This window comes from Xenopus tropicalis, chromosome 3 (assembly GCF_000004195.4).
Source record: "Xenopus tropicalis strain Nigerian chromosome 3, UCB_Xtro_10.0, whole genome shotgun sequence".
In the NCBI taxonomy this organism is placed as follows: domain Eukaryota; kingdom Metazoa; phylum Chordata; class Amphibia; order Anura; family Pipidae; genus Xenopus; species Xenopus tropicalis.
The window spans coordinates 96,896,951-96,909,114 of NC_030679.2; the positions used below are offsets into that span (position 1 = coordinate 96,896,951).

Here is a 12,164-nt window from a genome sequence, read left to right on the forward strand (position 1 = left end):
TGGGATACTTAAATCTACTATCGATGTTGGTATATATAGTTTGTGCACAGTATGTGAGTGTATAGATAGGTCAGGATAGGTTTATGTGTGTGCTGGGTTCACTTGGAGGGGTTGAACTTGATGGACTTTGGTCTTTTTTCAACCCAACTTTACTATGAAAATATGTAACTATACACTGTACATTACTGTCTGTTAATGTGATGACATGCTGAATACATTTACGATTAGGATTCTGTAATAACTACACATCATATATTTACACTTAAAGTATATCCATGCCTTGTACACAATCCTAGCGTAATAAACTGATGTTTTTAATAATATAAATGGATGGAGAAAAAGTGTATGAAGGCAGTGTCTATGGCTGATAAGGCATATCCCATTTCAGAAGATGCACATTCAGCTGGAGCGAAGACCATCTGTACAATGTGTTATGTTTATGGAACTTTACTTATCTGCATCTACTCAATCCCTGCTAAAGGCAATATCACCGCTAGAGAAAGCGTCTCCAGGAAATTTGAAACAGAAATACATCAATTAAGTGCTATTTGTGTGAAAGATATGGCCTCATTCTAGCTGACTCCCAAAGAATTTACTGAGCTTTTTAGAAGTAAACATTCCATATGCAGCAATTATAATTGTTCGGTGCTCTTAATAAATGTCAGTAACGGGCCAATGAATGAAAACACAATTCTAAGCAACTTTCAGATATACAAAAATTTTCAATGGCATTAAAGTTATTTCGAAATGTGATTGCTATTGAAAGCAGTATCTGTCTTAAATGATTGTGCTGGGGTATACTGGTGTGCCAACTCACCCCCATACTAAGAACAGTAAAAACTGATGAATTGTGCTTACTGTTATAGGGCAGTCTCAATGTGCCAGTAGTTAAACTAACCCTTTGGTAAAACAGAAACAAATGATTGTATTTAAAGATGATTGAGTTTATTTATCTTAATACGGAGATTATTTTCTTTTTCTGTAATGGCCATTGGTTATATTGTATAAGAAAATTTAAAATAATTATTTAACTTTTTATTACTTGAATTGGCTTGTATTGACATTATTGCATTTTCTGTTTTCAGTATATTCGCGTGTCCTATGATTCAAAGCCTGACTCTTTGCTTCACCTCATGGTAAAAGAATGGCAACTGGAACTTCCAAAGCTTCTAATTTCAGTGCACGGGGGGCTTCAAAATTTTGAAATGCAGCCCAAGTTGAAGCAAGTATTTGGGAAAGGCCTAATCAAAGCTGCCATGACTACTGGGGCCTGGATATTCACTGGAGGAGTAAGTACAGGTAAGAAGCCAATGCAATCTATATGTTTTATGAGTATCAAGGTAGCATTCCCAAGCATTAGACTTTTGTTACTTATACATATTGCCTTTCCTAGGGGCTACCTGTTCAATTCCACATACTAAAGAATACTTTTTAAAATTGTATTCCTTTTCCATTGTCAGCCCTAATACACCCACTTTTATTCCCATTAGTACTCATCTATAGGCCACACCACTATAGGTTTTACCCCAACTGCATTTCTAACTTGAAAGTGCCAATTCAGTTTAAAATTAAAAGGATGTAGAATACAGTAAAACATTTTTCCTAAAAACCAAACCTGAAATATATTATTATTTCATTACCTTAGGTTAATATGTGGAATACTAGTCTAACTGTCAACTGGAAATAGACAATTTATGAACTTTATTAGGCAATTTTTTGGAGGGGGCATGCACAGACTAGTCACTAGATGACACTTTTTTAGTTGAACATTATACACCCACAACATTAACAGGGCTCTCCAGCTACAATACAATTAACATAAGGGGAGAGGGAAAGAAAATATTTAGTGAGGGTAAGATTACTATGAGGGAAAAGGCCATTATAACAGAACATGCAAATAAAGGCAGTATTAACAAATGACAAACAGGAAGGGAGAAGATAGTGGGGTAGTATTTAATACAAACCCATTTTACAGATAATAACAAAACATTTTACTTATTATTGTGCCTCTTATTTCTGCAGGAGTTATACGCCATGTTGGAGATGCCTTGAAAGACCATTCTTCCAAATCCAGGGGAAGAATATGTGCCATAGGAATTGCACCATGGGGGATTGTAGAAAACAAAGAGGACCTTATTGGAAAAGATGTAAGAATACAGTTGGGCAAAAACAATGTGACTAGGCTATATTATAAATCTGTTCTATGGGCACAACCCATGGTATATGAACTATATTCAAGGGTAATCATGGTCGCAGCAGTTAGCATGTCACCTGATTAATCTCAAGGTACTTCATGCTATTGCTGAATGTGGATGTGGGAGCGGATTTTAGAAAATTCATGAAAACTGTACATTGGGAAGACCACCATCTCAGTTAATATTACTGTTTGTTTTTTTGTGTGAACCCAGTAAAATATAGGTGCCTCATTGTATTTATGCTCATTTCTTACAGGTAACAAAACCTTACCAAACAATGTCAAACCCCCTTAGTAAACTTTCTGTGCTAAATAGTAGTCATACACATTTCATCCTAGCTGATAATGGAACATTAGGGAAGTATGGAGCAGAAGTGAAATTACGGCGCCAGTTAGAGAAACACATCTCTCTCCAAAAAATTAATACACGTAAGTAGGAACCTTGTTTTTGCAGATGGTTTATATTGAAGGGCTATAATTGCACTAATATATTTGAACAGGAGAACTTGTTTCCTAACATAGTCTTCATGTTTCTTATGATGCATATATTGTTGGGTTTAGGGCAAGCAGGAAGTAGTGGGTAGTAAAGACCCTGAAAACATGTAACACTATTGGAGATGCACAGGATTAGGGTGCAGTTCTATAACCACCTTATGGTTTATACTCAATGCAATAGAGGACTTCGACATTGTGACCCATGGGCTTCCCTTTGTCATCCTATGCCTGAGAATGCTGGAGAGGCAGGGACAGCAAAGGGATGCTCAGATGTTACCTCTTGCATCACATGCATGGTGAATGATGGAAGAATGATGGATTGCATAGGTATATTTATTCATTTATATATTATTTATAAGTTTATATTATTAATGCTTTATTTAATGTACCAGCAATAAAGAGGTGGTTATGATTTAGAAGCTTTGATTTTTTTTTTGCACATAATAGACTTTATTATGAATTGAAATTAATATGCATATCATATTATAAACAGAGCTTATATATGAAGTGCCAGTATAACTGGACAGATTTGTGTTTGTGCCATAGGTCTAGGCCAGGGTGTGCCTGTGGTTGCTCTCATCGTCGAAGGAGGTCCTAATGTCATCACAATAGTACTGGAATGTTTACGGGAAGAACCTCCTGTCCCTGTGGTGGTTTGCGACGGTAGTGGCCGAGCCTCAGATATAATGTCTTTTGCACATAAGTATTCTGAGGAAGGAGGGTAAAATTTTCTTTTATTTACTGGAATTCTCCATCTAATTATATTTTTTCTCAGGACTTTGCTAATGAATATTCTAGTAATGGATACCAGTTTTGAAAAGTATTCATACTCTGTTCCTTCTGGTGCTTATTTTTTTAGGATAATTAGCGAATCCCTCCGTGACCAGCTTCTGGTTACCATTCAGAAAACTTTTAACTACAGTCGCAACCAGGCTCACCAATTGTTAGTGGTTCTGATGGAGTGCATGAAGAAGAAGGAACTGGTGAGATAGTTTAGTCACTATGAACACATTCAATAGCACTTAATTTAGCATACCTGTAAAAATGTAACAATGAATGCATTTGCAGAGTCTATATATATATATATATATATATATATATATATATATACAGTATGTATATAATATAGAGACAAACAATTTTTAAAACTCCTATTGAGAAAATACAGGGGATGTTTTATATTTTAAAACTGTCCTTTAGAAGCACATATTCACATATATACTATTTATAAAACAATAATGCAAAATTAATTTATATCATATTTAATTACGTTAGGAGAAAAAGAGAACCAAATACTGTTTTTTGTTACTGATACAAGTAATGTACACATTTGCTGACTTGATGTGGTATGGCATTTTTTTACTCCAAACAATTGCAAATTCTTTTTTGATATATGAATTTCCCCTAGGAGATGGAACTTGATGGAACTTTTTTTATATTTTGACTTACTGTTTAAACACCCATTTTCCATCTCTAACATTAACTCAGGGCTGTGTTAGCTAGCTCTGCTGAAACAGAAACTGATGATACAATAGCATTTTTCTATGTACTGTGTAATATTTTAATAAACATGTTTTCTTCCCATTATGACTCCTTACATGAATCTTATCTCAGAGCCACATCTAAAGTTCATCCCAAGCATATCACCCTGTAACTATACACAGGGCCGCCATCAGGGGGGCACAGGGGGTACAGTTGTCCCGGGCCCGGATGTTTTTAACTTTAAAGGGGGCCCGGCCGCACTAGAGTTTTCCTAGCTCGAGCCCCCTTTAATCAATTCCGGGCCCTCTCACTGCTGATGTCCTTTGCTACGTCCTGGTGTTCCCCGGTACATCAGCGCTTATATAAGGTTGCGCCCCATGCGTAGTGACGTCACTTGTTGTGAGGGGCCCCGTGATTTCTAATGGTGGCCCTGACTATACATATGCCTGCAGTGAGAATATGAATGAAACTATACGTTTTAGTATGCAACAGGATGCCATCAATATATTAGGAAGCAATTAATGGAGAAAAGAATTGTTTGTTTTTATGTGTGTGTGTGTGAATGTGTGTAGATTCTTTTCTAAATACAAATTTGTTTTGTTTATTTATACAACACAATTGGTAATTCTGTAAATTACAGTAAATTAATGTATTTAAATGAGAAAACCTGCTGGCCTATATGAGCCCACATTATTCCATCAGATATGTACATGTAAAATTCCTGATTTTACTGCTACTTATCATTAATTCAGGACACTTTATAATATTGCAGTACTTTTTATTAAATGTATGCAGTTAAACAATTTGTCTGCCACATTAGTAATATATATAGATTTACTTCTTACGCACTTTATGCACTAATGTGGCTCCATTGCACACACAATTCAGTTTTTAAGCATGACTAAATAGCTCAGATATTACCTAAGTACAAAAACATAAGACTTCACTGATAAATCAGAATTTAAAGTATTTTATTTAGAATAAGGCAAGAGAAAAACTTTTCCCTGAAATCACATCATATTTGGATAGAAATTGAATACTGTACACATATAATGGATACATTGTATATGTTTCATTTTGGTTAAATAACTAATACCCAATTCTATGACATTAAATTGTATGCATTTATACTGTGGCATTGCTTGTGCTTATCTGACTAGTTAATTGACGCACCCACATTATGATATTATATTACTCTCAAAGACACAGCATTAAAGTAAGAGCTATTTTCCATAACTGAAGAGTTGAAAATAAAATTGTTTGTTTTCCTAATAAAGAACATTTATTGTGTCCATCACTTGTCACCAGTCATTGATTTTTCCTTCATGTGTGCCATAATCCATATACAGGTATGGGATCCCTTATCCAGAAACCTGTTATCCAGAAAGTTCCAAATTACGGAAAGGCCATCTCCCATAGACTCCATTATGAGCAAATAATTTTAATTTTATAAAATGATTTAATTTTTCTGTGTAATAATAAAACAATACCTTGTACTTGATCTCAACTAAGATAGAATTAATCCTTATTGGAGACAAAACAATTCTATTAGGTTTATTTAATGTTTAAAGTTAGGGAGAAAATTAAGGAAAGATCCCTTATCCGGAAAATCCCAGGCCCCAACCATTCTGGATAACAGATCCCATGCCTGTACTGCCTTTCCTAACAGACCTATGATCATAAAGATGTATAAAAAATTGTACAAGGATTTTGGTTAACGAGAATAACTGTATGGCAAGTGAAACACCTGTCGCTATCCCGTTAATATTCTTGGATGTCAACTAGATAAAGAGACCTGATAATCAGTTTACCAGCTTTCAAATAAGACATTGGGGACAAATTATACGATCTGTATTAAAAACATACACTGAGCATCTGCTAATGAAAGGGTGGATGTGGACAAGTTGCCTCTCCTAGCATGAGGATTGTCTGGTTTGAGGGTTGAACCAAATCATAAGTACCTGTACTGCGATACAGAACAGCTCATTTATGTTCACAAGTGCAATTTCAAATGCAATGGGCATGGCAAAAAGGTAACAATAGCTCTGTGTCAATGGGAAGAGCAGTGCCATATTCAGAATGAAATGCAGGAAGCACAGACCACAATGAAAGTGCATTGAGTGCATTTTGTACCTTTAAATTAATACCTTCATGGGAAAATGTGTTTTTTTTTTCAAAATGCATCAGTTAATAGAGCTTCTCCAGCAGAATCCTGCGTTGAAATCTGTTTTTTAAAAGCACACACATTTTTTTTTTATATTTCATCTTGAAACTTCACATGGGGCTAGACATATTCTTCATTTCCCAGGGTGCTAAAAGCATGTGACTGTGCTCTGATAAACTTCAGTCACACTTTACTGCTGAGCTGCAAGTTGGAGTGATTTCACCCGCTCCACTTTCAGCCCCCAGCAGCTGATCAACAGAACAATAGGAAAGTAGCAAGATTGCAGCTCCCAGACACCTCAACTGCATAGCACTCAATAGTAAAAAAGTCTGGCTTGGGACTCCTCCAGTTACATGGGAGTAGGAGAAACAATAGATTACCTGAAAGCAGTTCTAATGTGTAGCGCTGGCTCCTTCTAAAAGACTCAGGCACAATGCTGCCTACACACCAATATTACAATTAAATGGTAGAGTGAATTATTTGCTTTGTAAATAGTGTAATTTAGAAAAAAAAAGTACACTGTAAAAATCATGACAGAATCCCTTTAATGAAAATGGTTTTAGGCACAATTCCTTGTGGAGAAAAAGTTGCCCACTGCTCTTGAGGTTATAAATGAGCCCTAGAGTGTATAACATAATGCCATACCCCACAAATCAAACAAAACTGCTCTAGAAGTTACATTTATTAGGAGAAAAAACTTTCCTAATACCAATAATACTAATAATTTCATCTAATCATGCTAGAAGATGGAAAGATTTATACAGCCAATTAAAACCCATGTCATTCCACAAACTAGACACACCTTCCTCTTATGGCAGAAATTAATACTTATACTAAATTAATACTTAATTGAACGTATAGCTATGCAATTCAAATAAATAATGATTTTGTATCCAGTGGAGCATAAATGTATTTGGGTGAGTTTACCCAAATACAGCTATATAAAACCTTACTTATACAGTAAATATATTGCATTTTCCAGTTAATGTTCCATACACAATGTGAAGGAGATGATGTTTCTACATCAGCTTTATATTGTGCTTAAATAATTCATGTCAGGTCATTTGTATACATGCAATTACAATTATCTGTCTGATTCTCAGCAAATTACTCTGAATGTTTTTATTCAAGTCCTTATGCAAGGCAGTTTCTGTTCATTAGTGGAAATAATAGAATATTAGAATAATAGAAAGTATTAATATACAATATATTAAACACAAATGAGCATAACACTGCTGTCTGATAAACTAATTCCTGATTCTATTAGCACCTGTAATGTGGACTCAGAGAGCAAAATGAAAGTGGAGCATGGGCAAAATGAACAGAACACAGAGGAACCAGAAAGTAAATTCAGAATGAGATGTATGCCTGTGAATGTATTTTCTAGTTCACACTGTTGTCTTTCTAGAAGGATTCAGCCATCCCACTGAAATTTCACTGTGAATACATATTGTCACACTTAGGGGCTGATTTACTAAGACACGATTTTGAATCCGAATTGGAAAATTCCGATTGGAAACGAACATTTTGCGACTTTTTCGGTAATTTTGCGATTTTTTCGGCGTCTTTACGATTTTTGCGAAAAAACGCGAGTTTTTCGGAGCCATTACGAAAGTTGCGCAAAGTCGCAATTTTTTCGTAGCGTTAACACTTGCGCGCAAAGTGGCGCCTTTTTCGTAGCGTTAAAACTTAAAAGGCGCGACGTTTCGTGCAAGTTTTAACGCTACGAAAAAATCGCGACTTTGCGCAACTTTCGTAATGGCTACGAAAAACTCATGTTTTTTCGCAAAAATCGTAAAGACGCCGAAAAAATCGCAAAAAATACGAAAAAATCGCAAAATTACCGATCATTACCAAAAAAACGCAATCGGACACATTCGGCCCGTTCGTGGGTTAGTAAATGTGCCCCTTAGTAAAATGCAGTAAGCCATGGCGTTTGTGAGCTACAAGGGATAACTATATAGGCAACAAAGGCCATGGACTGCTGCAATAATTCCAGTGTATAGGATACATAATTTCCAGCAGAAAATGCTACCTGCTGATTGGTTGCTGATGAGTTATTGCTCTTGGGCAAATTTATTGCCATTTATTGCATAACCCCAATAAAGTTTATGTGGAAGCAAATCTAATTCATATATATAACAAGAATCACAACAAAATAATGAAGGCAGTATGATTGATTGTTGATTATATTTATGTATCAAAGAATTATTGAGGATGAGCGTTAATTGCTCTATCAGTACTTCTATCTATATACTCCATTTTATCAGCCCCTTTTGATTTATTGTAAATTGCACACTTGCGGTTTTCTGTTAATAAAGACCCCAGCTTTTACTACCTTTAATAGATTTTTTTCCTTGAGGCTCTGTGTATTGGTAAAAAATGTCCTTGTAACTGCAAAGTTACAGTATAACACAACTCATAAAGTCATAGAAAGTTGTATGGGTTCACCACATGATTTTCAGTGTAACATTTGGTTGGTAGCCCTCAGCATGTAACAAGGTTACAAATGTATTATTTAACTCCAAAACAGATCACAGTGTTCCGTATGGGATCAGAGGGTCAGCAGGATATTGAAATGGCCATCCTAACAGCTCTTCTAAAAGGTAGGCAAGTTTGCCTATACATATTGGTCTGAACAGTCACTTTAGGCAGCAATAATCAAGGTTTAAAATAAAATATGAATTAATTCACCTTATTAAGAAAATAACATAAGCAAAGTTCCAGTTTTTTTAAATTTTCCATTTAGTACACAGTTGCACAAGTTGCAAGGCAGTTACATATCTTTTTTCAGTTGAATGTCATAATCCTTACCCCTTTATAGACCTGAACAGAGCAGCACCCTTTCTTGTTTTATAAACATGGTTTGCTCTTATGTCTGGAGCTTTCCAGGTATACCTTGATAGTGACAAGCAACACATCTATTGATTTATATAAATACTAACATGCAGTTATAGTTTGGTATTTATTTCTGAATATTAAAGGGAAAGCATAGTAACATATACTGCCCCTATCAGTATTCTCAAGCAAAGTACCATTTTCACAAACAGAAAGTTTATTTAACTAATGTATTTAGTTCATAGATCCTATGTTAAATTATCTGTTTAATTTAAGGAACAAATGCCTCTGCTCCAGACCAGTTAAGCTTGGCATTGGCCTGGAACCGTGTTGATATCGCACGCAGTCAGATTTTCGTGTTTGGACATCACTGGCCAGTAAGTTATGATAAGACAATCACTGAGCCCAGACTAATGATTGAGAACACCAAGGTCTTATTAGTTAGTGTTATCTAGATCTTGGCCTCAATTATGATCACTGGTTCAATGTGGCAAGATCATAAATGGGTGCCAAACGGAGTGCTCATTGATGTTTTTCATTAAGGTACTTGCTCCCTTAAACTTGCAGAAAATGCCAATACACTCCTTCAACCGGCTCTTAGGAATTACAAGCATCAATGTAACACTGGACCTACAGTCAGCCTGGACCTGCCAGTAATTCGTGTGTGCATCCACAATTATGCAAGAATTCTGCAAAAAAAAAACTGCATTATGGTTTAAAAACATGAATCCAAATTCTGAATTTGCAGATTGCCCTGAGTATGTTAGTATGTATGTAGCAGTGTTAACTGTGTCTGCAGCGGGAGGCCATTTTGTTAGATGCTCCATCAAAGTGAATTTTAAATATCCATTCTTTTTAAAGCCTTGTGCTAAAACCTTAGTAATTTATTTTGTGTTAAAGCCCTTAGGAAGCCTTACAGCAGCTGATGGGACCACACAAGATAAAGACAAGAAATCACCTGCTGCTCAACCTAAAGCAACACGAGGAAAGGGCAAAGGTAAAAAGAAAGGCAAGGGCAAAGAAGAGCCAGCAGAAGAAACTGATCCAAGGAAGATTGAGCTACTTAATTGGGTATATTATTGATTTAAATTATATTGTGTTATGCACTGCAGTATATTTTGATTCAGAATATCCCTCCCTCTGTGAGAAAGCTATACCTTCAAAATAAATACTTAACCAACATAACATTTATATCATAAGTAAACTATTAAAAAATCATACCAAATTGGCATATACATATCAGTCTATATTGCCTTTTTACATGTATTACCTTCAGCCAACATTTTGTGATAGTCTGTGTGCTTCATCAGAGATCACCTGACAGGAAATAATGAAGCTCTAACTTCCCTTTAACTTCAATTTATTTCTCAAAATCAGCTTGTATCCAGTGGTCAATTCTGGACAGCTAATGCAATATAAATACTATTATAAACCGATTTTATATAATTCCCTCAAGCTAACCATTAATGTATGGATTTTTCAAGGTCAGTTCTTTAGAACAAGCCATGATGGATGCCCTAGTCCTTGATAGGGTAGATTTTGTAAAGCTTTTGATTGAAAATGGTGTCAGCATGCAGCGTTTTCTAACAATCCCTCGCCTAGAAGAACTTTACAACACAGTAAGTATGAACATTCTTTTTTTTCTGATAAGCTTTTTTAAAAGTCAAAACAAAAAAGAACTTTGCAATACTATATACTTTTAGAAAAATGCCTATTGCATCCCATGGCAATTTTAGAGACATATTTATCAGTTGGTGATAGAGATAAATACACTTCCAAAACTCTCATAGGATAGTGGGTGATTTTTTCTGCCCCTAGGTCTTGGTTAAATATGCCCCCTTGTGTAACCACACCAGGACAGATGGGGCAATCTATGTCCTATGACCTACAGGCTAATGACTAGCTCAATGGTACACCAAAGGCCAGATTTACTAATGTTCATATTTTTTCATATTTTTTTCACTTTCATGAGCATTTTACTAATTACTTGAAAACTAATTACTTGAAAAGTGTAAAAAACACAAAAAACTCTAATACAAAACTATGGCATCTAAAAGCCGTCGAGGTCATGCGGAAGTCAATGGGAGTTTTCCTAGGCAATTTGTAACAATTTCTGTTTAATTTGTGGTTTTAGAGGTTTTGTGTTTTTTTCCATTTGTAAGTGCATAAAACTACTTACGAAAAAGAGAAATTCGAGGTTTTGGTATTCTTATTTGTATTTGTTACACATTTTTATTCATTCACGCATTTTATATTCATATCTGTTAATAAACAGTAATTAAAAAATTGTGCATTTTTCATTTGTGAGGTTTTTCAAGGTAAAAAAATCCACGAAAATCCAATTGAATTTTGATAAATCTGCCTCCAAGTGTCTTTACAGTGTGTCACTGCTGTTAATGATATAATAGTGCTGTTTTATAGTGAGTACGAGAAAAACTCTCTTAAACTTTTGAAAACCTTATTAAATATTTATACTTTCTTGCAGGCATTCTTCATACAGTTTACACATGGAGGAATTACATTAACTCTTGTCCTTAAAATTTCAGTCAGATCAGTTACTACTGCTTTTACAGTCATTCACCTTTTCTAGCTAAAAGGTATCCAATATGTTGAGCCTCTCCAACTAAATCCTTCATTTACCTGATGTTAAGACTGAGACTCCATATCAAATCCCTAATGTGACTATTGGGGACATACAAGAACCTAGTAGCCCCAAGCCATTTCTTAATAAAACACACAGGGCTCTCAAGAGTAAACGTTTATATACAGCTTAATGTTATCAGGATCTTCTATGCTAACCACAATTTTTTATTTATTTTAGAGGTTGGGGCCCCCAAATACACTACATTATATTGTAAGAGATGTGAAAAAGGTAGGTTTTGCACACAGAAAGCACTCTGAACACATTTTAACAATGGGGTTGCAAAATATTTTATTTCAGCAATAACTAGAATGTTGGCAAAAAGATATGCTATAATTACTTTGCAAGTA

The 12,164-nt window shown here is 35.2% G+C and overlaps 1 protein-coding gene and 1 non-coding gene across 5 annotated transcripts in view; both read left to right on the forward strand.

Moving 5' to 3' along the window:
- trpm1 (transient receptor potential cation channel subfamily M member 1) overlaps positions 1–12,164 on the forward strand; it is a 79,650-nt gene that overhangs the window by 31,704 nt on the left and 35,782 nt on the right. For all 4 annotated transcript variants that reach the window (XM_031899152.1, XM_031899151.1, XM_031899153.1 and 1 more), the window contains exons 4-13: positions 1,086–1,299; positions 2,023–2,147; positions 2,452–2,623; positions 3,236–3,410; positions 3,549–3,672; positions 8,869–8,941; positions 9,450–9,550; positions 10,074–10,244; positions 10,658–10,792; positions 11,995–12,045. In XM_031899152.1, the coding sequence (XP_031755012.1) occupies positions 1,086–1,299; positions 2,023–2,147; positions 2,452–2,623; positions 3,236–3,410; positions 3,549–3,672; positions 8,869–8,941; positions 9,450–9,550; positions 10,074–10,244; positions 10,658–10,792; positions 11,995–12,045 (1,341 nt within the window). The remainder of the gene's footprint in view (positions 1–1,085; positions 1,300–2,022; positions 2,148–2,451; positions 2,624–3,235; positions 3,411–3,548; positions 3,673–8,868; positions 8,942–9,449; positions 9,551–10,073; positions 10,245–10,657; positions 10,793–11,994; positions 12,046–12,164) is intronic.
- On the forward strand, positions 2,868–2,972 carry mir204-1 (microRNA mir-204-1). The gene has a single exon (NR_049693.1). It is a non-coding gene; the product is annotated as a microRNA mir-204-1 (primary transcript).